Source organism: Gracilinanus agilis, chromosome 1, assembly GCF_016433145.1.
Source record: "Gracilinanus agilis isolate LMUSP501 chromosome 1, AgileGrace, whole genome shotgun sequence".
Taxonomy (NCBI): domain Eukaryota; kingdom Metazoa; phylum Chordata; class Mammalia; order Didelphimorphia; family Didelphidae; genus Gracilinanus; species Gracilinanus agilis.
Genome location: NC_058130.1, coordinates 474,331,960 through 474,359,640, shown reverse-complemented (window position 1 = coordinate 474,359,640; position 27,681 = coordinate 474,331,960). Strand labels below are relative to the sequence as shown.

The 27,681-nt window shown below is 38.4% G+C and overlaps 1 protein-coding gene across 1 annotated transcript in view; it reads right to left on the bottom strand.

Annotated features, from left to right (window-relative positions):
* Nucleotides 1-1,417: 1,417 nt before the first annotated feature.
* The window catches only part of TNFRSF11A (TNF receptor superfamily member 11a), a gene marked incomplete at its 5' end in the record, with an annotated part of 69,944 nt that continues 43,680 nt past the window's right edge, over nt 1,418-27,681 (bottom strand). Inside the window, 3 exons of the mRNA XM_044682238.1 lie at nt 1,418-1,830; nt 17,081-17,900; nt 20,546-20,598. Coding sequence (XP_044538173.1) covers nt 1,418-1,830; nt 17,081-17,900; nt 20,546-20,598 — 1,286 coding nt within the window. The remainder of the gene's footprint in view (nt 1,831-17,080; nt 17,901-20,545; nt 20,599-27,681) is intronic.

The window sequence follows — 27,681 nt, the reverse complement described above, 5'->3', positions numbered from 1 at the left end:
TCACAAATCTTGATCAAATTTATAGGTCTAAGATTATAATGGACCTCATAAAACATCTAGTCCAACTACGTTTTACAGATGAGGAAACTGAGGCCATGGAGGTTAAGTGATTTGCCCAGAGTCACATAGGTAGGAAGTTTCAGAGATGGGATTTGAATATAGGCCCTCTGATTTCGCAGAAAGTGATTTTTCCACTGAACCACTTTGTCTTACATGAGTTACCCCTCAAAAAAAAACAACAAAAATACTATTTTCAAGGTGCAGCTGGGAAGCACAGTGGATTGAGAGCCAGGTCTGGAAATAGGAGGTCCTTGGTCTAAATCTGGCCTCAGACACTTCCTAGCTGTGTGATCCTGGGCAAGTCACTCAACTCCCATTGCCTAAAACTTACTGTTCTTCTACCTTGGAACCAATACCAAATGTTGATTCTAAGACAGAAGGTAAGAATGTTTATTAAAATTTTTTTCTAAAATATGAGGATGTCTTATCTATGAAAAGGAGAAAATTAGAGTAGAAAGAAGGCACCACTTAGAATTGTTGAGAAACAGTCACTAAAAAGTAAAAACATGGAGAACAGCTGAGACAGAAAGTGTACAAATGCTTACCCAGAAGAAGGCATATGGTCACAAAGAAGGGATCAAAGAGAAACAATAGGAGAAATGGTGGGTAAAACCATAAAAGGGAAATACAGGCAGATGAAGATGGAGATGGCCATTGATGAAGAAGCGGCATGTGTCCATATCATTAACCATTATGAGAACTGTAAATTCAACTGTCATTGCTACAGTTACCAGAAATACAAAAATATAACTTTAAAAATTAACCATGTCCATGATCAGGAAGGTAAAAAGAGTGCCATCTATTTTAAAATATGAGGATAGACCAAAAGGGCATAAAGGATGATATAGATTAGGGATGGGCCAAATGGAAAATTATCAAATTACAGGAGAATTTATGGATGATAACCCATAAATCTATGGGTCATGGGGAGGGGTCAGCCCCCATCTATTTCCCTTCCTCAAGATTCCTAATTCTGACCCTTCTCGTGAATTAGTATCTGTTCAGTGCACTAGTATTTTCCAAAGATGAAAACCAGCCCAGGTGTTGATTTGAATTTGACATTCTCAGGCAATGCTTATTCCATTCTATGTGCGGGAATATGCCTGAGGACAACACAGGGAGAATGATTAGAATCACTGAACTTTGGAGCTGAAAGAGATTTTACAGATCCTTTAGTCCAAACCACTCACTCTACCAATGAAGCAAATGAGACCCAGAAAAGAGAAATTCCTGTCTGAAGTCACAAGGATAGCTTGAGGCAGATCCAAGCCTAGATCCCAAGTCTCCTGACTGAGGTTGGTGTTCTTTGAAGTACTGACACCCTTTGGGAAGGGACAGAGGCAATGTTAAGTTCCCATCACTGCCAAGCTTTCCGGGAACAAGATTTAGGATTCCCTTCCTCCTGTACAGGTTGAGAAGCTGGGCTCTGGCTGCTCTCTTTCTCAGGGCCATGTTGAGTTTCCTCTTGAATCCCTGGCCCTGGTCTTCTTGTATGATCTCTTAAGCACTTTTGTGCTTTATCCTCAGAAAAGATCCCCAGGGAACTCTCCGCACATTTCTCTTTGAAATGGAGATCATTCCCTGCAAAAGTGTCACAGCGGTTCAGGTTCTCCTCTTGCACAGGGCTGCCAATGTTTTCGCCCGCAGTTCCTGGGATGGTGGGGCCCTCCTGGGAGTTTTGACTAACGTAGACTACAATGATATCTCCCTTGAAATTCATTACTTGCCCACTTGAAATAAATGTAGAGTTACTGTTTCCAGTCACATTTCCTAGGATGGAGAGGAAGGAAAAAAAAAACATGCATGGGTATGATTAATATTTTCTCAGTGAGAATCATGTCTTGTGAGAGGAATATTTCCAAGCTGAATCCTGTGGTGGTGGCTTGCCATTTCTCTGGCTGGCTGCAGAGGCAATCTCATGATGGATGCTTCCTATCAAGCCCCTTAATTAACGCCCAATATTTCCTATCTAAGAACTGAATTTGTCATCTTAATGGGACTGGCTAGAGGGAGGTGGCAAAGAAATATGTCTCTCTACCAATGCAGTCCTGAAAGCCAGAGGCAAACTTGGAGAATATAAGTTCTTGCCTGTAACCACCTCTGGGAATGGAAAATGCTCTAAGTGAATAAATCCACAAGGTACCATGGAGGGTCCCCACATGCTTACTTATTTTTGACCCAAGAGAAAAAAGCCAAATGATCAATACAGGCACAGGGGCATAGAAAAGATTCAGAAGTCATGAAAGGAAAAAGGACGATCATCATTTATTAGCTGTGCTCTGATCCTTTGGTAACTAATTCCTGGTAAAAGAATTATTCCACTCCACCAACATTTATTAATTACTTACTATGTTTTAGGCACTGCGCCAAGTGCTGGGATAAAGACAAAAACAGAAGTCTTTGTCCTCAATAAGCTTACATTCAGTTGTTATACAACCTTACTGCCAAGGGAATGTAAGCTCCTTGAGGGCACAGACTTTTTTTTGTCTTTATATCTCCCTGTACCTAGCATCATACATTGCACATTCAATAAGAGTCTATGAGGTTGGACTAGGAAAGATTTAAAAAACAGAAGGGAGGATGGAATGACGGTTTATAGAACTGAAGGAAAGAGCGATTCCTTTATTTTTTTCTTAAACCTTTACCTCCTGTCTTAGAATCAATTCTAAGTACTGGTTCAAAGGCAGAAGAGCAATAAGGGCTAGGCAACTGGAGTAAAGTGACTTGCCCAGGATCACACAACTCTGATGAATCTGAGGCCATATTTGAAATCAGGATTCCCCCATCACCAGGCCTGGCTCTCTAGAGTTGTTATTTCTTTTCCCATACATCCTATATATTCAGACCTCTTTATGACTCTGAGTATGACCACATCATCTCACATTCCAGGGAAGGATCATGGACTGAGATGATGCAATCAAGAAAGAGGGATTATAAAGAGTCCAGATGCACAAGGGCTAGCAGAATGGCTCAGAAAAAAAAATGAATGAGTTTCACAGAAGTTACAGAAGATTCTAGGAGAAGGGGATCAATTCAGAAGACATCTATAAATTATATTCTAAAATGCTTTACTTTTAGTACATTTGAATTGAACCAAGTGATTACCTGCAAAGTAATTGGAAAGATTAGATTGAATCACCCCTAACGTCCCTTCCTATGCTAAGATTCACTGACATGGATTTCAGTATAGGCGTGTCTTCAATAATACAGAAAATGAAAGGTAAATGGCATTTGTATGACTCTTGGATCTTGTGCTCATCTCCTTCTCTCCCTTCACATGACCATTATCCTCATTCAGATCCTAATCTTCTTGCAGTCATATCCTAATTGTTTTCCTTATCTCCATTCTCTCCCCTTTCCGATCCATCATCCACATAGATGCCAAATTGATATTCCTAAAACAGGGTCTTACTAAGTTCTTCCCCTGCTCAAAAAGCTTCAGTGATTCATTCCATATGTGCACACATACATATGTTGTCTCCTACAATAGAATCTTTGTGGGCGGTAACCTGGTACCTGGTATACAATAAGCACTTACTAAATGCTTGTGGATTGATTAATTATATTATGGTTTTTGGAATGAAACACAAATTCCTCCTCTTAGTATTTAATGCCCTTCGTACTCTGGCTCCAACCCATCTTGTTGGTCCCATTTCACATTCCTTTCCCTCAAACACTTCCCAGTCCAGACATCCTGTATGTCCTACTAGCTATTCCCCGAGGGTAACATGTCATCCCTGTGCCTTTAAGTCTCTGCCTCATGCATGGCATGCTCTCCCTTGATGCTGCTGCCTCTTACGATCCAGAGCGCTATTCAAATTTCAGCTCCAGTACAGGCACTAGCACTTCCAATCTGAAATTATGTTGCCTTTATTTAACTGCATGGATGCTGTTTTTACCCAGCAGAGTCACAGCTCTTTGAGGGCAGAAATTGTTTTCATCTTTCTCTTTGTATCCCCAACCTCCAACATAGTAGCTAGCATATTTCTTTTGTGTTATTTTTGGTCACATCCAACTCTTCGTGACTTCATTTGGACCCCATTCTTGGCAAAGATCCTGGAGTGATTTGCCATTTCCTTCTCCAGCTCATTTTACAGATGAGGAAACTGAGGCAAATAGGCTTAAGCAACTTGCTAGTCCCACAGCTAGCTAAGTATCTGAGGCCAGATTTGAATACAGGAAGAAGAGTCTTTCTGATTCCAGGCCTGGCACTCTAGTTCCACCCAACTGCCCAGTTAGTATATAGTAAATGCTTGTCAAATTGAACTATTAACCTTGTAGTACAAGGTCTAGAAACAGAGCAGTCTTCTGTTTTAAGGCAAAGCTGATCCCATTCCTAGCCACATCGTTGCATTAATGAATTAGCATTATGCCTGAAATGTAATAAATGAGCCATGTTCAGGAAATGCTAGGGCGAAAAAAATTGTCAGTAAATACTGAAAATAATTTTTATGTATTCAGAGATAACATCTAGATATTGAATGCACTAGGTTATACAGAAGCAGCTTGGCACCCATCAACAAAATTTATAGCATATCATTTTTTCATCAAAAGGATAACGGTGATCTTTAATTTTTGTCAGACAAGTTAGCTGTTATAAATGGGAGTTAGTTAGCAGAATGAAGGATATGAACGTGGATGAGGCTCTTTGCAGAAGAAGCCCCGAAGCAAAGCCATTAAAAGGAGAGGGAGGGTGGTAAAATCTGGTATGGCAGGGTGGGGGAACAGAAAGACCAGGGAAGACTTTTTCACCAATCTGGCTGCCTCTGCATGCCACCCTTTAGCCTCCTCTTTGCCACTCAGATGGGGAGGAGGAACAACCCAATCCTATGGCTAACCAACTTTCACTGGTCAACGTACTTGAAGCTAAGACTGCCACTCCTGGGCTCAGAAAGCTGACAAAAGAGATGAGGAGGCAAGGAGAAAGGAGACAGCAATGCAGAGTTGTCTATTTTTTCCCCAAGAAACATAGCTCATGCCACAAACCTGAAGTAGAGAAGCTAAGAAACAGATCAGTAGGCAACAGTGGGTGACAAGAAAATAAGGCAAATACGTTTAACGATGTTTGTTGAGGATCACGTAATAAACCCTTTCTCATATCCAACCTCATTCCTTTCTATGTTCTGCTAATCTCTGTCAAATATTTTTCACTGGAAGGGATTGTTTAAAGGTCACCTAGTTCAAGGAAATAAGTAGTGGAGTGGGGATCTGAACCCCTAGGTTTGAGTCTTCTCTCCTACTGTATCATGATCTGGTGGTGTTATTCAGGCACCATGCACATTTGTGCCTCCAAAAATATCTGGAGATGGGAGGTCCCATGTTCAAATGTGGCCTCAGACACTTCCTAGTTGTGTGACCCTGGGCAAGTCATTTAACTCACATTGCCTAGCCCTCATCACTCTTCTGTCATGGAACAAATACTTAGTTCCAACTCTGAAATAGAAGGCAAGGGTTTAAAAAAAAGAAACAAATGATCAAACAAGACCAACTAATTAAAAGGAAACAATACAACATTATGTAATCTGATTTCCACTAACATCTGTCTCTGATGCCTCAATGTGACATTGAAGTGATCTTCCTTCTGGGTTATAAAGGAAGACAATAGCAAGATGCCAGTCTCTGCAAGACCTCTTGAGCTGGAGTATGATGCTGTGTGTGAGACATCTGAGGTCAGGATTTACTTCAGTTTGGAAAGGTGTATCACCAGAAGATTAGCCACCAGGTGACAATCACAGCAGCTCACAAAGACTATTTACTAAGTGTTAGAGGGGCTGCAATCTGGAGAGATGGAATCAGTACCCACCTCAATAGAGCCATGGGACCTAGGAGTAGTCTGCACTTGACACAGAAAATTCCTTTTGACTGACAGATTCAGAAGTGATTTATTGACCTCATATAGACACCAGAGTCCTTGATAACTAACTACTCACTAGATGGCACTGTGTGAATTCTCCCAAATTTAAGTTTAAGGAAAACCACAAAAAGCAATTGTTGTTAATATCAACAATGATAGTGCTCTGGCATCTGATTTCATAAACAATTGTCAGGGCATATATTACTACATGCCCAATTTTCCTATAAATTTTTTCTTTTTGTTTTATTTTGTAAGATGAAGGTGATTCACAGTCCCTCAAAGAATTATAAATTCAGGATCATCCAATGTATCATCATCATCATCATTATCACATCCTAATTGTGAGAAAATTGAAGGAATTGAGGGAATTAGGGTAGCAAGTGGTTAATTGTAGGAACCGAGTGAATTACACTGACCCATCTTGTGACAAAGTTCTGAAGTTACCTCAGTTCACTTTCTGTTCAGTTATGGGACAATTCCAAATTCTATCTTGTGAGAAAACTTTATTTAACAATGGGAATTAAGAGAAAACCTCATTGCATTGTTTGAACCTCACCTGTGTGGCTGGGAAACAGGATCACTTGTATCTGCTGTTTAGAGACCTTTAACTAAGGACCTAGGTTATATTGACTAGAATACACAGTCAGATCCTAAGATTGACTTAAGAAGTTTTCTCACAACTGTACAACTTAAGCAGCCTTATATACCTTATCTGAAAACTAGTCCCATACTGATCAATCAGTTATTGTTTCCATGTTCCTTTGATTATATACAGACATTTGGGAGGAATTCAGGGAATTGGATCTATTCACTCTCCCCCTCTCAACTTAGAAAGTCCCTAATTTTTCATCCAATTAGATATCAAATTACCTAATGTTGTATTGTTTCCTTCTAATTAATTGGTATTATTTGATCTATTGTTTCTTTTTTAAATCCTTGCTTTCTATCTTAGAATTGGAACTAAGTATCTATTCCAAAACAGAAGAGTGGTAAGGACTAGACCAGCAATGGCAAACCTTTTAGAGAAAGAGTGCCGGGCTCCACCCCAGACCTAATGCTGTGCCCCTCCCCCACACATGCTGGGCATGCCCTGCCCCCATCACCCCACACAGGGTTTGAAACCATTGGGTTTCTGGGAGGGGTGGGTGAAGTGAGGAACATCCTTAGCTAGTGCAGAGAGGGAGAGGAAAATGACCTAAGTGTTCTGCTCCCCTCCAGCTCTGCTGCCTGTGAGCCTCTCACCTTACCCCCTTGTGTGTTCCCATTGGGCTGCTGGGCAGAGAATCAGGGGGATGTGAAACAATGTCATCAGGTGCGGTAGAGAGGGGGAGGGGAGCAGTTCTGCCTGAGTCCCTCTGTCTTTCTAGTAACCAACTCTGGGGAGGAAAAGGGGGGTGGCCACATGCCCATAGAGAACACTCTGCATGCACCAACATCTTTGGCACCCATGCCATAGGTTTGCCATCACTAGACTAAGCAATGGGGGTTAAATGACTTGCCCAGGATTCCAGAGCTAGGAAGTATCTGAGTCCAGTTTTGAACCAAAGGACCTCCCTTCTCCAGGTCTTGATCTCTATCCACTGAGCCATCTAGCTGCCCTGATTAATTGTTTTTAATGTATGAATCTATTTTTCACCGTATATGGGGTCCAACCCCAAACTGAGGAAGGGCTTCGGTCCCTATTTTTTAGGCATTTGACATGCATTGTTAATAAATCAATATGCTCAGATCATACTTTTGTGTCAGTCCTTTCATCTCTTGCTTATTACACTGTTCCTCCACCAAACTCTTACTCTAATGTCCGATTTTGGCATGGAGATGATCGTGGGTTCTTGATGGCTATGCCAGAATTTCAGCTCTGGTAGATAACAGCAAACTGAAAAGTCTTGCAGTCCAAGCCCAAGGGTATATTCCCTTATGTCCAACGACAAGACTAGCTAAGCTCAGAAAAACTCATCACCAAATGATCACAGGTTAATACATTTATTGGCCATGGAAAACTCTCAAAGACCATCTTCTAAGTCATAAAAGGGTTGCTCTCTGTCCCGGCAAAAAATTTCTGAAAGTACTGTAATATGATGATTATCTAGTGCTGCCATATGAATCCTGTATTTAAAGAGTTAAATGAGGGGAAAAAGAGAAAATGAGAATTACTTTAACAGCAGGAGTTATTTAAAGAATTAATTCTTTCCAAAAGAGGTGGCTGTCTTAAAAGAAACACTCTTGTCAGATAAAATGTCTAAAAATAATTGCCAGGAAAACATTTACTCTGGGTCCCCACTGACTGGTCATGAGTCCAAATTTAGGCCAACTCACTGAGAGGCCTGAAATTGGCTTTTAGGAAATCCAATGAGATCAAATTCTATTATTGTTTTCCTCCCCTCCTAACTCTATCCCCTTTCATCACATTTTATAGAACATGAATTATAACAATTAAAGAAAGTAGTCATGCGAAAATGTTGTTTTGCACAGCCAGAAAAAAACTGGGTCTATTCATGTAGAAGTAATTGTGGAAAGAGCTGCACTGCTTCAAAAATCCATCTGGTCTGTCCTTTCTTCTCGTCAGGCAAAAATTAATTTCACCAATGTGTCAGCTTCTTTATCCACACAATCTATCCATAGACATTTTGTGCTGTCAAGCACTAGGAGAAGCAATGCAGACAGAATATTGTAAAACTTTTAAAAATTAAAAATGTTATAGTTTTATTTGGTTATCTACCTCCACATCCCCCCCCTTATTTTATTATTTTGATTTGGAAGTTCACTGCCAGACATGTAATCTTTCATTCAACAATTATAAGCACCTTTTGGATACAAGGCAAAAAGGTGTGGGGAATGTGAAGACAAAATGAAAAAAACAAACAAACTAGTTTTTGCCCTCAATGTGTTTACTGGATTAGGAGAGGGAAAAGCTCAATAAATAATAGATATAATCTTTTGCTTTTTTTTTTAAACCCTTATCTTCCATCTTAGAATCAATACTGTATATTAGTTTCAAGGCAGAAGAGTGGTAAGGACTAGGCAATGGGGGTCAAGTGACTTGCCCAGGGTCACACAACTAGGATGTGTCTGAGGTCAGCTTTGAACCTAGGACCTCCCAACTCTAGGCTTGGCTCTCAATCCACTGAGCCACCCAGCTGCCCCCAATATAATCTTTTGCTAAAGAAAAGTAGGTAAGCAGATAGTAAAAGAATACTCTTTTTTAAAAAAATAAACCCTTAATCTTCCATCTTAGAATCAATACAGTGTACTGGTTCCAAGGGTTATACAGTGGGGGTTAAGTGACTTGCCTAGGGCCACCAAGCTAGAAAGTGCCTGGGGTCAGATTTAAATCTAGAACTCTTATCTTTAGGCCTCACTTAATGGACTGAGCTACCTAGCTGCCCCTATTTAATTAAATTTTTTTAAACTCTTACTTTTGTCTTAAAATCAATACAGATTGGTTCCAAGGCAGAAGAGCAATAAGGGATGGGGGAAAGGGGGGAGGGTAAGGGTTGTCAGTGACTTGCCCAGGGTCACACAGCAAGGAAATGTCTAAGACCAAATTTGAAACCATGACCTCCTGTCACCAGGCCTGGCTCTCTATCCACTGAGCCACCTGGGTGTCCTGAAAGCACTCATTCTTGATGAGTTTAAGTCACCAGGCCCAAATGAACTATACTTCCAAGTACTGAAAGAATTGGGAAGATATGGCTGTGAAGGTGCTACCACCAAAAAAAATTACTGCTATGAAATATTGAGGGGAGCAGGTAGGCAAGTCACTGATCCCCCCCACTGCCTAACCCTTACTTGTCTTCTGCCTTGGAACCAAGGCACAGTATTGATTCTAAGAAAGAAGGATTAAAAAATATTGGGAAGGGGAACATACCCCAAAGAGGTCAAAGACAGAAAGAAGAGTCTCACACTAAAATATTCATTATACTTTTTGTGGGAGCAAAGGACTTGAAACAGTAGATGCCCAACAACCGGGAACAGGGTATCATGGTACAAAAATGTAATGACATAGTATTATACCATAAGAAACAATGAACATGAAGAATTCAGAGAAGCAGGAGAAATTTAGAAAGGCCACAGAGAAGTAAGCAGAAGCAAGAAAACAATACAGACAATGACCACAACAATATAAATGAAAAGTACAGCAGCTTCCATAAATCATGACCAGAGGCTTGACCCTGAAGAAGAGCTGAGAAAGGGCACCTCCTCTCTGTACAGAAGTGGGGGTGATTGTAATGGGTTACAGTAGGGGTAAGTGTGAGGGCTAGAGTCAGGGGTACGTGCTCCGACTGACTGGGTTGACGTGTTGTTTGGTTTTGCTGAACTGGTCTTTTTTCTCTTTCTTTTTAATATCTGTTATCAGGGATGATTTTTTTGGGTTATAGAGAGTATCTGAAAAAGGAGATGATGTAAAATAAAAGCTATCAGTAAAAATTTGAAAAAAAAATGAATTTGTTCAAGGAACTGCAAAAAGACAGGTGTCTCTGGATCCTAGATTGTAGGAAAGGGGATATGTGTAAGAAGGCAGTGAGGTGGCACAGTGGGTAGAAGCCTGGAATCAAGGATAATTTGAAAAGATCATGGATGATAGAAAAAGAGCTACAGAAATGAATAAAAGTAAATATTCGAAATTTTCAAATATAGTAGTGTGGCATTTGCAAACTCAAAGGGCTAACCTAGCTCTTTCCTGCCTTTCCAGCTTTCTAACATGTTTGTTGTTGTTCAGTCATTTCAATCATGTCTCACTCTTTGTGACTCCATTTGGGGTTTTCTTTGCAGACACTGTCCTGGCTTGCCACTTCCTTCTCCAGTTCATTTTACAGATGAGGAAACTGAGACAAATAGGGTTAAATGACTTGCCCAGAGACACACAGCTAGTAAATATCTGAGGACACATTTGAACTCAGTGAGATGAGTCTTCCCGATTCCAGGCTTGGCACTCTATCCATTGTACCACCTTGCTGCCTTCTTATGCACATTCCCGTTTCCTACAATCTAGGATCCAGTGACACCTGTCTGCTTGCAGTTCCTTGAACAAAACATTTCATCTGCCTTCTCTATGCCTTTGGACTGGGTGGTCCTCTATATATGGAGAATTCTGCTGTCTCATTTGAATTTCTTGATTTCTCTGGTTTCCTCTGGGATTCAGCTCAAGTCTCACCATCTGTAGGAGGTTTTTCCTAGTCCCTGTAGCTATTAATGCCATCTCCTCTCAGAATACCCTCCCCACCTATCTACATCTATCTTGTTTGTACCTATGTTGTCTCTTCCATTAGATTTTGTGCTCAAGGTCAGTGATAGTTCCTACCTTTATCTGTATCTCCAGCATGTAGTACAGTATCTAGCATTTATTAAATATTTAATAAATGCTAGTTGATTGAATGAATGAATGGCAATCACAACAAACTAGCATAGCTTTATTAAAACTGGGTTAAAGGGGCAGCTAGGAAACTCAGTGGATTGAGAGCCAGGCCTAGAGATGGAGGGTCCTGGGTTAGTCTTTGACTATGTGACACTGGGCAAAGTCACTTAATCCCCATTGCCTATCCCTTACTGCTCTTCTACCTTGGAACCAATACATAGTATTGATTCTAACACTGAAGGTATAAAAAAAAAAAAAGAATGGGTCAAGGCATTTAGATGAATGAAGCACTTTAGCTAGAATTTTAGCCAAAAAAAAAAAACCCAAATACTGGCAGTCTCATGTTATTCTTGGAAAAAAGAAAGAATTATAGGGTAGTCCCCAAATGAAATATTTTACATTTTAAAATCTATAAACCATACTTAGCTCAAAGTCACTCAAAAAGAGGAGAAGGTATGGATGTAGCCATCAAGCCATAGTTTGCTGACACCTGGGCAAGAGGATAGTACATTTATATGGCTTTGAATTAGCTCAATGGTCAGACTAATGAGTTATCCTTAATGGTAGAATACCAAGTTGGAAGGCTGATGAAAATCGTGTCATCAGATGATCAGCTAAAGACCCCTGAGTTGTTTTGAGAAGACTTGATAATTCTCTTCAAGTATTTGATGGGATATCCCTGGGAGAGGGGCTTAGACTCATTCTGCTCAGAGATAAGAGCAGCAGCAGGACTTGTAGAGAAGATTTAGGCTTATGTAAGGAAGAACTTCCTAAATAATTAGCATTGCCCAAAGTGGAATAGAATACGCTGCCTGAGCAAGTATTGTGGTTATTCAGTCATTTCAGACTCTCTGTAATCCCATATGGGATTTTCAAAGATACTGGAGTGGATTGCCATTTCCTTTTCCTGTGGAGTAAGGCAAATAGAAATTAAATGGCTTGCTCAGGGTCACAGAGCTAGGAAACATCTGACACCAAATTTGAACTCATGAACATGAGTCTTCCTAATTGCAAGGCCAGTACTCTATCCACAGCACCACCTAGCGGCCCACTGAGGAAGTGTTTGCTTCTCCTTAAGAGAGGTCGTTTTCAATCATATGCTGGATGGCCACTTGTTGGCAACGTTACAGACTGGGTTCTTGTTTAGATACAGGTTTGACTAGATGGCCTCTATGCTGTCTTCCTAGGCTAAGATTCTGTGATTTGGAGAACACTGATTTTGTTTTTAAACTCATGATTTCAAAGCAAATTCAATGTTGCACTAAACAGGCATTTTTATTCCATGAATCTCAATCTCAATAACTTCATTGCAAATATTTCCTTGCCCATTTCACAGAGTGAAATATTGATTTGTTTCAGGTAGTGTTATTAGTCACTTGTAGAGTCATTAAATTCAGATCTCTTGGCTCCATTGATCTATTATTTAATGGAAGAGAGTTTTTGCTAATCTCTCCCAACAGGAAAAAAAAAATTAGAATCCAGGAGAAAAAAAGTAGCCTTGCTAAGCAACAAAGAGGTTTTTAGTGAGAGAAGTTCTCTTAAAAAATGTGAAAATGTTTTTGGAGGCTACATTTTATAAAATAAATGAGAAAAAACACAATTGCTATTTTCAGAATAGTTTCTTTCTTTTTTGATTTGTTTTAAACCCTTAACTTCTGTCTTAGAATTACTACAATGTATTGGTTCCAAGGCAGAAGAGCAGTAAGGACTAGGTAATGGGAGTTAAGTGGCCTGCCCAGGGTCATACAGCTAAGAAGCATCTGAGGTCAAATTTGAACCCAGGACCTCCTGTCTCCAGACCTGGCTCTCAATCCACTGAGTCACTCAGCTGCCTTGGGGATAGTTTCTAGAGAGGCAAAATGACTTAGTGAATAGAAAGTGAGCATTGGACTAGGAGTAAGGGAGACCTGGGTTCAAAAACTGCCCCACACCTATACTTACTAACTCTGTGACTCTGGGTAATTTCACAATCTCTCTGGGTCTGTTTGCTCATCTGTAACATGAGAGGGTTGGACTTGATGACTTCTAAGCTCCTTTCCAGATCTTTATCTATGATTTATTAAGATGTAATGAAGGCAAACATGACAACATACATAGAGATCATCGTACTCCCTTGGATATCAGATTCTCTGATATCAGTTAAACTGAAATTATGAATTGCACTTTGGTAAAACTATAATTTCACCATAAATTAGAAATGATTTTATATTTACTTATCTGTATTCTTGCATTCCCAAAGAATGGAGACTTCTGGAGGACAGAAGACTATTTTCATTTTGCCTCAAAAGTAATGGAATTTTCAGTAAGGCTTGTGGAATGGAAATGAATTAAACTCAAAGCTTTAGGAAACAAATTAGTTTGGTTTTCCTTTGTTGAGATATCCCCACAATATTGTTATTATTCAAAAACATTTCCTGCAACAAGCATCAAGGAACTTGAAAATAAAATTAAAATGAAATATAAATAAATGGATACAAATTTAAAAGTTTTATTTTTTTTTATCCTGAATGAGCTTGAAATATAAACAAACAAATAAATAATGGATTAAGAAACAGGAAAGGAAATTCCAACCTGATAATGCTGGAGAAGATTTTTGAGAGTCCCTTGGATTTCTAGGAGATCAAATCAGTCAATACTTAAAGAAATTAATTCAGGCTGCTTATCAGAGGGGCAAATACTGAAGCTGAAGCTTAAATACTTTGGCCACATAAGGAGAAGATAGAATTCCTTGGAAAAGACTCTGATGTTGGGAAAGATTGAAGGCAAAATGAGAAGGGGATGGCAGGGGATGAGATGGATCAACAGTGTCACGGAAACAATGAACATGATTTGGGGCTGATTTCTAGAGACAGTGGAAGATAGAGAAACCTGAAATGCTTGGGATCATGAAGAGCTGGACATAACTGAACAATACTTATTTTCCAATGAGGCGGCAAGATGAGTCCTGGAGTCTGTAAGGTCCAAGTTCAAATTTGGTCTCAGATGCTAATAGCCATGTGACTGGGCAAGTTCCATAACCTCTTTCTGACTCAATTCCCTCAACTATAAAATGGGGATAACAATGGCCCCTATGTCCCAGGGATCTTGCGAGGATCAAATGAGATAATATTTGAAAAATATAGTGCCTTAGCACATAGCAGGAGCATAACAAATGTTTCTTTCCTTCCCTTAGTTTTTCTTTCCTTTTCCTCTTCCCCTTTCCCCCTACTACACCCAAAGCTTTCTACCATACTCAGTGCTTTCCTGAGAAACCATATTATAAAACAGACCTCTATAAAGGATGAACGATGTTGTAATTGTGATTTGTGTATCTGGCCACAGTCAGCATCAAATAAACCATAGATAAAGCAACAAGAAGTAGAAAAATTAAAAATATAATTATGAGTATAATTACTTAAAGAAGTAAAATTATAATCTAAATCCTATAAATTGGATACAGAATACTATGTGTATAAAATATATAAAGGGACCCTGGGCATGAAGAAAAAATGTAAAGACATTTTAAAATGTCTTAAAATTTTTAAATAATTAAATTAAACTCAAATTAATTTAATAATAGTTTAAATTTTAAATATTTTAAAAATAAACTTAAAATATGTATTATGAAATTAATGCCACATGAAATTATATAATAGACAATAAATATTTAATTAATTGTAGGGGTTTTTAAAAATATTTTTAGAATCTAGAAGGACTTTTATGGGATAATTTGAATGACCTGATTTAAAAAAAAATACCCTGGAAGTCTGTGGAAATCTAAGCTATGACCTTATTTTGTCTTCTCCAAATTTCCCTACTGAAAGTTCAGACATTAAAAATCATTCTATTGAGTATTCAAAGGTACTCAGAGTGCTCAGTGTAGGCCCTCCCCATTAACCATCAATCAGCAAACACTCATAAGGCACCTATTATATGTCAAGTACAGTGTTGGGCTTTGGGGGTACAAATATAAAGGTAAGATAATCCTTGACTTTATGGAACTTACATTTTATGTTTTTGCTTTTTTCTTAAAGCCCTTACCTGTCATCTTAGAATCAATACAGTGTATTGGTTCTAAGGCAGAAGAGCAGTAAGGGCTAGGCAATGGGGGTTAAGTGACTTGCCCAGGGTCACACAGCTAGGAAATGTCTGAGGCCAAATTTGAACCCAGGACCTCCCATCTCTGGGCTTGGCTCTAAATCTACTGAGCCACCCCGCTGCCCCCAGGACTTACATTTTACAGAGGGAATACAGCATGGAAATGGATAGGTAAATATAAGTTATATAATAGAAATCACTAAAAATGGACTGAAGAGGAAGAGCTAGATCACTCTGTGGATAGAGAGCTAGGCATGGAGATGGGAGGTTCTGAGTTCAAATCTGAACTCAAATACTTCCTAGCTGTGTGGCTCTGGACAAGTCATTTAACCTCAGTTGTCTACCACTTACCCTGCTTCTGCTTTGGAACCAGTACTTAGTATCAATTCAAAACAGAAGGTAAAGGTTTGTTTTTTTTTTTTTAAATAGATTGAAGGCATGATAGCAAATAGGAATTAGGAAGGGGTGTTGTTAATTTGACATCCTTCCCACTGAAAAGCATTTAAAAAAATAATAGATGATCTCTAATTTTGCCCCTTTTCTCCTTTTACACCTGTGCTTAAAACCAAAAAGTTAAAAAATCTTTCAAACCTATTTATACCCCCATTGCAGTGAAAGCAGGCCCTCAGGAAATAACATATGCTAGCTGATCCTTCTTTGTCAGCCCCACTCCCAAAAGTATTTTAAGGAGACTCTCCGAGCCCATAACAATTCATTTAAATGTCATAAAAACAAATACCAGTCAATTAGCACCAACTTTAAAAGTAGTTCCAAGACCTATCAGGCTTACTGTATTATATTATAATAAAGTAGAGCTGTAAAGAATCTTAAATCCAGTCTGTCCCCCTCAGTGTATGGATGAAGAAACCCAGACGTAGGGGAATTAAGAGACTTGCCCAGTCACCAGAGATAGTAAATGGCAGAGCGGGGATTGGGCTGCATCATTTCATTCCAAATCCATTACGTGTTCCCCTATACCACATTGCCTCTAAGATGTGGGGAGAGGGGAACTGACTTCTGGCTGAAAAAGAGAATGATAGATAAAGTCAGAGAGAACTGAAGTATGGGGTTTCATTAGGAAGAAGCCCCGGGTAATGTAATATACGCAAATATAGCTCTATTTCCATGAGTAGATTAAGTATGACTTCAGGGGTATAGGAAAGACTTGGGTGTCTTCCACCACCCCCTTTGTGCCTGCTTGAAATTCTACCAACAGAATTTCACCTTGAAAAGGACATGTCACACTTGTTAAAATGTTAAACAGCCTGTCATCTTATGCTTTTACCAGTTGTTTAGATGAAAGTATAAAAGAAGGCTCTGAGAAGAGCTTTTGAGTGAAGAGAGGAACAAAGGACCAAGAGGGTACCAGGTGCCTGAGGGCACTAGTAGGGATGCCACAGACTGGGGAGATTGGGAATAGTGAACTCTGCTGCCATCATAATTTTGCCGAAGGCTACCAGGAACACAAAAATGCGTGCACACGCACAGATATAGATATAGATAGATATGTACATAGATATAGATATATATGCACAGAAATGACCATAAGAGCAGGGGAAGCCATCCATGAGAGGGATGCTAAAGAACTAACAGATGCCACTTTATAGAGGCCAATAAAAATTTAATTTCTCTTACTTTATCTCCCATCTTCCCTAAAATCTCTGTGAACTTAAAAAAAGAAAAACGTATAGTCCTTTTCTGTAAAGAAGTGAGTAGGGTTTAAAGTGACTTACCAGATGCAAGAGGCGAGTCACTGGAAACACCACCTGACCCAGAACTGCCTCTCTTTGTGCTAGGGAACTTCACTTCAGTACCATCGAAGGACAAGTCTTCACCCTCAGCATCATTTGCAAAGATATTCTGACTTTCTGGAGGAAAGTCTAAGCCACAGGTGCACTGTGGGAAAGTTCCATTCTCAAAGGCTGCTGTGATGTGGTCAGCTTTCTTCTCAGAAGTTTCAGTGTACTTCCTGAGAGGCTCCCTGCTGCCCCCATAGCCATTTGTTAAGTCAGGGTTGGCTGCCCAATGATTCCTGTCACTGTTCTCCACCTCCTTTGCAAGGATGCTGTCATGACAGTGGACAAATTTCTGCAAATATGATTCAGAGGAAACAGGGATGGAGTCAGTCCTGCATGAGGATTTAGAGCAATAGGAGCTCTCGGAGTCCATCGTACTTTCGGTACCAGTAAAACAATGACTTAAGCTGTCATTCTCCCCGACCTCCAAGGGCTCTGGGAAAGGTGAAGCTGGTTTGCTTCCAGGCTGACTCAATAACAACAAACAATCAGAACCATGGAGAGCTCGGTCCACATATTCATCTTCTGTAGGAATCTGCCTAAAGTTATCTTCCTCAGTCTCATTGACCAAGGACAACATGGCAGTTTCTTCTACTTTACATCGACCTGCTTCCCCACACACAATGTGTCCCTGAGGATAACACGAATCTTCGGATATCATCTTTTCTTCTCGGGTCAGTAAAAAAACATCTTCGTAAGCCTGGCTAGCACTAGATGTTGTCACGTGTACATTGATAAAATTATCTCCAGAGGATTCCTGCCAATTTAATCCCAGAAGGTAAAAAAAAATATTATCCAAAGTTCTTAGAACACTAATGTCTTTTAAGCAAACATCAGAAATAACATTAACTGCAATTTTGTCATCATAAATACATACATACACACATACACAGAGAACCATGAGTTCATGGTATTGTTTTTTTACCTACCACAGAAATTTATTTTATAAATTTATTTAATATATTATACAAAACATCAAATTCCTGACACCGTGGAGTTTATAATCTAAAAGGCACAAAGCAGAGAATTGAAGAAAGTACAAACAGCCTATACTCTAAGTAGATAGGTAGTAAAGAGTGACTAGATTTTTAAAAAAATAATGGGCTTTGGATCATTCTCTACTGAGTAATACTAAGACTCTTTAGGATTTGAGGTCCACGGATATTAGGAGATACTCTTTTAAACAGTGGAATTCACATTTTGATCAAGCTTTAACAGATTAAAACTACACCAAGACTTTGAGAAAAGCTTGTATTATTACTGGAACAATACCTATGTGCACAAAATCAAACAATTCAAACATTTTCCCATAAAGGTAAAAAAAAAATTGAGTCATGGTTATAATGCCACCAGAAATGTGCTGTCTTCTTCCTATGTGAGAGGTAGAGTGGTGTAGTAGATAGTGTTAAGCTTTGAATCAGAATCATCCCTCTAATGCCTATTAGCCATGTGAAATTGGGTAAGTCATGAAATCTCTGAGCCACAGATTCCTCATTTACAAAATGAATATTATTGTAACTTTGGAAAATGCATGTTTTGTTGAAAATTGTTATTATGTACAATTGGGAAAATAAAATATCTTTGAATAAAAAATCTAAGGAAAAATAAAATTACTATTATAATAGTGCCTACAGTGCTCATCTAACCTACTTGTCCTCAGGCTCAGGTAAGATGGTGCTAAGAGCGGGGGATAAAAATAAAGGGCAAGTACAGCCCAGGATCTTGTCCTCAAGAAGCTTACATTCTAACAGAGGGAGATGACATGCATAAAGAAGTTGTTAAAGGGGAGAGGGGAGAATGGAAGGTTACAAACATGATGGAGAATCTAGAGGGATGTAGCTGGGTAGGAAATGATGAAATGGCTAATTAGGATGCTCTCTTTAAATAGAAGCTCTAGGAGGAGCTCCTGATCCTCCTATCACAGGGTGAGGTGCTAGGGGAAGAGGATAGTGATGAGCTGAGGGTTCAAGGTGATATAACCTTCAGACACTATTATACAGACATTATTATTATATGAAATGTTACAGTGAACTAAGAGGTTTAACACAGCACCATTCAACCATGCCTTTTTCATTTCAGTGCAAAAAAGGTTTCTTTAATGAAGGAAATTAACAAAGTGAAGACAAAAATAAGAAAGTCAGAAATCTTTAGAAAAGAAACTTGTTATGTTCTAAGGCTACACCAAAAGTATAGAAATATATAATAACTCAGATGATAAAATTCATGTGTGTACACTAAAACCAATGTGGATTTATATAAAATTGTATGGCTTATGGAGCACTTTTTTCACAGTGATTCATGTAGTGGGTAATAGTATTCTCAATTTACAAGTGAGGAAACTGAGCTTTAGTGGAGTTAAGTCAATTGTCCATGGTCATAAATCTAGGAAGGGCTGGAACCAAAAACCGAATGTAGGTTTTTTTACTTTCAATTCCTTCTCCTTCTTTCTACTAGTACCAGCCTTACAAAAAAAAATAAAAGTTGTTATTTTGCTAAAAATATTCATCATGTTTAATTAAGAATAGGAAACATTTCATTGTGAGAAAGAGCCATCTGTTCATAATGATGATGATTTTATAATTTCAGATGCAATTGAAATCCTTTTTCCATAATTCTTTTGGTACACAGCACATTACAGAGCTCAAAAAAGCTTTGATTCTTGGGAAAGTGTGTGTGTGTGTGTGTGTGTGTGTGTGTGTGTATATGTGTGTGTGTTAATGTTTATGTCACAGATAAAAAGCACAGGTGGTTGGAACTCAAGACAAACAGTCTTTAGAGGGATTTGACGTCATATCTGCAGTACCAAGTATATTTCTTATTTATAGACATTTCAGAAGTATTAAACATGAATTTTGTAAGGTGAGACAGAAATTTTGTTTTCCAAAAGATGTGGTTACCACATTTAAGTAGCAATGTTCTTTAATACTATGCACCCCACTCTGATCCCCTAAAGTTAACTCAGTCACAAGACCTCATTATAGAAGCATACTTATAATAAAGTCACATAAATTTAAGTAAGTGAATGAGGTAGAATCTGGCCCATGGAGTGATATGAAAATGTTCTTAATTTAATAGGTTCTAGAAAGCTCTTTTGCAGTGAAAAGAAAAATTTAGCCATTCATGTTCCCTCTCACTGAAAAAACAAAAAAAGAAGAGTGACTTCAATGGAAGAGTACGGAAGAAAATGTCATTCTTAGTTCTCTTTAGCTAGAACATTTAAAGAGAACATTCTAGTAATAATCATCATTATAATTAAATGACATTTAGCACATTAAGTCTTATCAACTGCTTTATATGTGTAATCTCATTTAAGTCTAATAATAAAACCAGTGATTTATGTATTAAAGGCATTATTGTGGCTATTTTGGAGATGAAGAATATACAAACATACTTGGGCATTACCTTATTCTGTCTCAGGATGCTGCACATGCCATTGACCCAGTGCCACATATTAGCTGGAACAATAAAAAAGGAGAAATACTTTTATGACATCAGGATTGCCAAAAAAGACAATGAAGAAAAAGAGAGGGTCCAGAACAAATTCTTTAGAGATGTCACAGTTAGGGATAGGACATGGATGATGAGACAGCAAAGGAGACTGAGAAGGATTATTGAGATAAGTAGATGAGAGAGCAAGACACACACACACACACACACACACACACACAGAGACAGAGAGAGAGAGACAGAGAGAGAGAGACAGAGAGAGAGAGAGAGAGAGACAGAGAGAGAGACAGAGAGAGACAGAGAGAGACAGAGAGAGAAAGTGAGCCTTTGGGACACCTTGAATATGTAGACACCAAACAGATAAAGGTAATGGGAAAGTGGAGAAGAGAATCAAGAAAGGATTGCTTTAGAAGGTAAGTTAATGAAAAAAAATAGGGATTCTAAGAAAAAGGCAAAATTGAGAAGGGACCCCATTCCAAGAATGGGAACAAGCCAGTGTAAAAGCAGAGGTAGAAGATGGAGCTCCATGTATGAGATGTCAATGGCCAATTTGCCTGGACTGTAGTGTATATGAAGCAAAGCAATGGGCAATAAGTTTGGGAAAGTTGCTCAGGGACAGTAGTAACAGATTTTCGATGACAAAGGGTTTATATTTTATCGTAGGGGAGAAGAATGCCACTGGAATTTATTGAGTAGAGAAGCAACATAGTCAGGTCCATAGTTTAAGAAAGTTATTTTGGCAGCTGAGTGGAGGATGGATTGGAAGGGGGAAAGACTTGAGGCAAAGTCTTCAATTAAGAGGCTAGTCCAATAGTCCAAGGAGGGGTGATGAGCAAGAGAAGATGGGAAGAGAAGTGAGAAGTGAATGGACGTGAGGTAGAAATGACAAGTTCTGATAAATGAATGTGAGATAACTTGAGAATAAAGGGGTGAAAATAACAGAGAGATTGAGACCTAAAATGACTAGAAAGATGGTGATACTCTTGACAGAAACATGAAAGTCTGGAAGATAGTTGGGTATGAGAGGAAAGATAATGAACTGTATTTTAGACATTTTAATAAGTTCAATATGCCTACATGACATCCAGTTTGAAATTCTAACGGGCAGTTGGAAATGTAGAACTGAAGGTTCAGAAGAGAGACTAGGACTAGAATTCTAGAATCCGGAGAATAAATTTGCAAAAAGATAATAGTTAAGCCGTATGAGGTGATGAAGTCCCCAAGTAATAAAGTGGAGTGATAGGTGCTGTCCCCTTTACTTCTTTTTTCATATACATTAGCTTAGTGATGAACAGATAAAAAAATAAGCATTTTTATAAGAAGAAAAAGATTTAAATCAATTCGCAAAGGATGTAATATATGGTCTCTGACATAGATGAATATTTTAATTCCTGAAAAGAGTAGGGGAAAAAAACTTTGATTTAATAAAAACTGCTAATGTATATGTATAAAGAAACATGGTTGTCATATGGGATTTGAGCAAGAGGAAATGGACTTTTAAAAAATATGAAGCATTAAATCACCCTGTGAAAATTATAAGATAGATGCCTCATTTGCCTGTGAACAACTGATACTTTAAGAAGGGGCAGAAAAGGAACTTATTATTAAAAGTGCGTAAATGTGAGCATAATTTATAGTACACAAAATCAGATGGTGGACCATGTTGAGGATACAGAGCTGCAGGGCATTATGATGCCTCAGCTTCTCTGCATTCAATTGTTTTAGGTCTTAAGAGGGTAAAAAATTAAAATGCATACTTATTTGAAGACTGAGGTAGGTTTAAATAAAACTTAAAATTTCCTACTGGAAATTTGGCTACTTGTTGCCAGTGAATGCCAACAGGTTCTAATTTAAGTCATTAAAATATATATGATTTGAGGTCTGAGGCTTAGACCAAAGATGAAACTGAAGGGAGAAGTGCCTGACAAGTAGAGGCTGAAGGAAAAGCAAGGGATGAAAAGCGACTCCCCTGGAACCATGTGTAAAGAAGAGGTAACTAGAGCAGTCAGTGGACTGAAAGCATCATCACGATTCCCCATTATTTAGGGAAGCTCAATGTCAATGGCCAGGAGCTTCAATTCCAGATATTGTTCTTTAGTGCCCTCTAGAGCTGAAGACACATAAAGTCTCTCTGAAGCACCTGTTGCCCTCTTCTGTCCTTAGGTTGAGCAGAAAAATCAGAAAGGGGAAAGATGCTATGAATTTTTTTTTTTTGTTGTGTAGGAAGAGATGTCGAGACATAACTAGAGGAGGTAGAGTCCTAACTAGAGAAGGGCTGGTGAGACTGGTTTTCCTTGCCCAAAGAGCCAACCTCACCCTTTTTCTATAAGCTCTGTTTACTATAATTTGCCTGGACAACAAGCATCCAGGTATGTGAATAGCTTGATGGACTGAGGTACCGAGCTATAACCAAACTAATGGTCTTTACAGTTCTCTGGCTTAAAGGAAACTAATCATTATACAAATTAACACCACAACACTATTCAAATGCCCTTTTAGGGTTATTGAAAGCACTTGTAAATGCGGATAAGCAGTTAATGGAAAAGTGGTTTTGTGTGGTACAGATGATCCTAAAGGAACCAATGACTGAAGCCCTGAGTTGTGAGCCTGTGGATTTTACTCCCTTAAGTATTTCCCTTCCAGGTTCTTATGTATGCCCATTTCCCCATATATACTGAAAACATTTGTGGCAGAGAGCTTATGCACAGAATATAATGTGTTTTATTATTCATACATTTGCTTTAATATATGAATACTCCTGAACATATTATTTCATCAGTCTCATTGCTAAGCAAACAGTTAAGATTACTATATAAAAATCATTAATTTGACTGATTTCTATAAATGGAAACACATCAGTGGGGGCTTGAGAGATAATGTGATGGGTATATTTCCCCCTATACTCTTAGAACCTGATAAAATTTGAGTGTAACTGGGGTAGTGTTCCTTCTCTGGGAATCTAGAAGTGTATTGTGAGGGCATGTTGGAGTAAGATAGCCAGCTTAGCCCAGAAAACAAATTGCCATTCACACACCATTGTGAAAAGAATAAGGTGCCACAGTGTAGGTGTAGATACCTAATAGATGTGATCATTACAGTACAAAGGGAAAAGAAAAGGATCCAAAACAGAACTGTGAGGTATTTTTGTTATTGTTGAGTTATTTTTTTATTTATTATTTCAGCCATGTTTGACTCTTTTAGGAGTCCATTTAGGGTTTTCTTAGCAAAGATAATGGAGTGTTTTGCCATTTCCTTCTTCATTTCATTTATAGATGAGGAAACTAAGGTAAACAGGGTTAAGTGACTTGCCCGGTGTCACACAGCTAGTAAGTATCTGAAGCTGCATTTGAATTCAGGTCCTCTTGACTCCAGGTCTGGGGCTCCATTCACTGAGCCATCTAGCTGCCCACATACGGATGATGATTCATTCCATAAAGGAGACTGAGAAGGGAAGAATAGGCAAGGTGGAGAACCATGAAAACCCAGAAAAGAAAAAAACCAGTGAGGAAGAGACATTGGCCAACAGTGTCAAGTGCTATGGAGGACTGACTAAAGATGATCAGATTTGGTCACTAAGAAATCACTGATAACTTTGGAGAAGTTTCAGTTATGTGATGAAATTGGAAGACAAACTACAAAAGGCCAAGAAGTGAGTGAAAAGAGAGGAGAGGGAGGCAACAAAAAAATAAATAGCTTTTTCTATTAGTTTGTCTGGGAGAGAGAGAAAAGATATAATATGATTGTTTGAGGGATGGTAAGAACTAGTGAAAATTTTTGTAAGGATGGAGGAAACAGGAATGTTTACAGCCAGCAGGAAAGGAACCAGTAAATAAGGAGAGGTTAAAGATTAAAGAGAGTGGATGAGAGTGTGAGCAAGCTGCTGCAGAAGACTGAAAGAGATGGGGTAAAGCCAGCTAGGCAGAAGGTTAACAGATAGTAGATAGATAGATAGATAGATAGATAGATAGATAGATAGATAGATAGATAGATAGATAGATAGAGATAGANAGATAGATAGATAGATAGATAGATAGATAGATAGATAGATAGATAGAGATAGATATAGATATAAGGGCTGTCCCTCTAAGAGAACAAGTGTTTTTTTTTTGAAAATCTAAAAGATACTGTAAAGCAGCAATCATCAAAACAATCTGGCACTGACTAAATATAGAACGGTAGATCAATGGAGTAGATTAGATCTATAACAGCCACCTAATGTTTGATAAACACAAAGATCCCAGCTTTTGGAATAAGAACTCACTATTTAACAAAAACTGCTGGGAAAATTGGAAAACAGTATGGAAGAAACTAGGTATAGACCAGTATCTCATACCCCATACCAAGATAAATTCAAACTGGATATATGATTTAAATATAAAGAGTGATACCATAACTAAATTAGGGGAACACAGAATAGTTTACCTGGCAGATCTTTGGAGAAGGGAAGAATTTATGACCAAATAAGAGATGGAGAATATTATAAGATGTAAAATAAATAATTTTTATTATATTAAATTAAAAAGCTTTTGTGCAGACAAAACTAATGCATCCAAGATTAGAAGGGAAACAACAAACTGGGGGAAAATTTTATAACAGATATCTCTTGATAAGGCCTAATTTCTCAAATTTATAGAGAACTGAGTCAAATCTATAAGAATACAAGCCATTCTCCAATTGAGAAATGGTCAAAGGATACGAACAAGCAATTTTCAGATGAAGAAATCAAAGCCATCAACAATCATAAAAAAATGTTCTAAATCACTCTTGATTAGAGAAATGCAAATTAAAACAACACTGAGGTACCACCACACACCTATCAGATTGGCCAATATGGCAGGAAAGGAAAGTGGAAAATGTTGGAGGGGGAGGTGGCAAAATTGTGACACTAATGTATTGCTGGTAGAGTTATGAACTGATCCAACCATTCTAGAGGGCAATTTGGAATGATGCCCAAAGGGCCATAAGACCGTGCATACGCTTTGATCTGGTAATGTAACTACTGGGTCTATATCCCAAAGAGATAATTTTTAAAAAGAGGGAAAGGACTTACTTTTATAAAAATATTCATATCAGTTCTTTTTGTGGCAAAAAAATTGGAAATTGAAGGGATATCCATCAATTGAGGACCAGCTGAACAAATTGTGGTATCTGTTGGTGATGGAATATTCTTGTACTATAAAAATGATAAGCAGGATGATTTCAGAAAAAGCTGGAAAGATCTGCAGGAATTGATGCAGAGCAACATAAACAGGACTGGGAGAACATTGTACACAATAACAGCAATATTGGATGATGATTATCTGTGAAAACTGGGCTGCTCTAAGCAATGCAATGATCTGGGACTATCCTGAAAGACTTATGATGGGGAATACTATCCATCTCTGGAGAAAGAACTATTGGAGTCATCTTTCATCTCAGTGTATCTTTGGCTTTATTTTGGGGTTTTAGTTATGAATGAGTGTGCTCTTACAAGAATGACCAATATGAAAGTGTGGTTTGCATGACAATAGAAATAATTTTTAAATTAATAATCCAAAGGACCACTGAATATATTTCTATTGCTGTCACCAGATTACTTCTCAAAAGTCTTAAAATTCCAGTATCTCTTAAATAGTGAAAGCCAATGGTTCCTTCTTCAGAAATATATTTCTTAATTTCTTGGTTTTTCTTTAATCAAAATGTGAGGGGGCAGCTGGGTGGCTCAGTGGATTGAGAGCCAGGCCTAGAGATGGGAGGTCCTAGATTCAAATCTAGCCTCAGACACTTCCCAGTTGTATGACCCTGGGCAAGTCACTTAACCGCCATTGCCTGGCCCTTACCACTCTTCTGCCTTGGAGCCAATACACAGTATTGACTCCAAGAGAGAAGGTAAGGGTTTAAAAAACAAACAAACAAATTAAATAAATGAATGAATGAATGAATGAATGAAGCTACATAAGACAGAGCCCTCTTGTCAAAGGAGTTTACAATGTTGTTGAAGAGATAAAAGACATGGTTACAAAGCAGGACTATGCCTCTAATGCCGGGAATAGCACCTTGAATATACAATATTCCAAGTAAATGTACTCCTTAATTAAGTGCAATAGGCCCCAGGCAATAAATGCAATGAAAATGGCAGAGCTAGCATGTAATTAGTACCATGTAAAGTGATGAAGGCACAAGCACCACAGCAGAAGAGAGTAAGGGATCACATTTAGTCAACAGATGCAAACATAGAGTAGCTCTCAAAACATTTTTTAAACCCTTACTTTCTGTCATAGAATCAATACTATGTATTGGTTTCAAGGCAGAAGAATAATAAAGGCAAAGTAATGAGTTAAGTGACTTGCCCAGGGTCACATAGATAAGAAGTGTCTGAATCCAGATTTGAACCCAGGACCTCCTTTCTCTAGGTCTTGCTCTTAATCCACTGAGCCAGCTAGCTGACCCTAATACATTAGTTTTTCAAATAAAAGTAAGGGAGCTTTTTGAGAATAGCATTACTATGGTAAAATAGCATTACTATGGAAAGAGAATGAGAGCAAAAGAGGAAGAGAAAGAAGAAGTGTGTGAGAAAGAGTGAAAGAGAAAAGAGGGGAGAAAAGAAAAGAGGAAGAGAGAAATAGAGTGAAAGAGAAGAAAGATAAAGAGATAGAAAACAAAAGGGAAAGAATGAGAAATAAAAAGTGAGAGAAGAGTTTAAAAGGAAATAGTATAAGAAAAAGGGGGTAGGAATAGGGGAGGATACGAAAATGTCAGGAAATGCACAACTGATGATTATAACTCTGAATGTGAATGGGATGAACTCGCTCATAAAACGGAAGAAAATAGCAGAGTGGATTAGAAACCAAAATCCTACCATATGTTGTCTACAAGAAACACATATGAGGCGGGTGGACATACACAAGTTTAAGGTTCAGGGCTTGAGCAAAATCTTTTGGGCATCAAATGAGAAAAAGAAGGTAGGAGTGGCTATTATGATTTCTGACAAAGCCAAAGTAAAAATAGATATGATTAAAAAAGACAGGGAAGGTCATTACATCTTGATTAAAGGCAGTATAAACAATGAGGAAATAACACTGCTCAATATGTATGCACCAAGTGGCATAGCA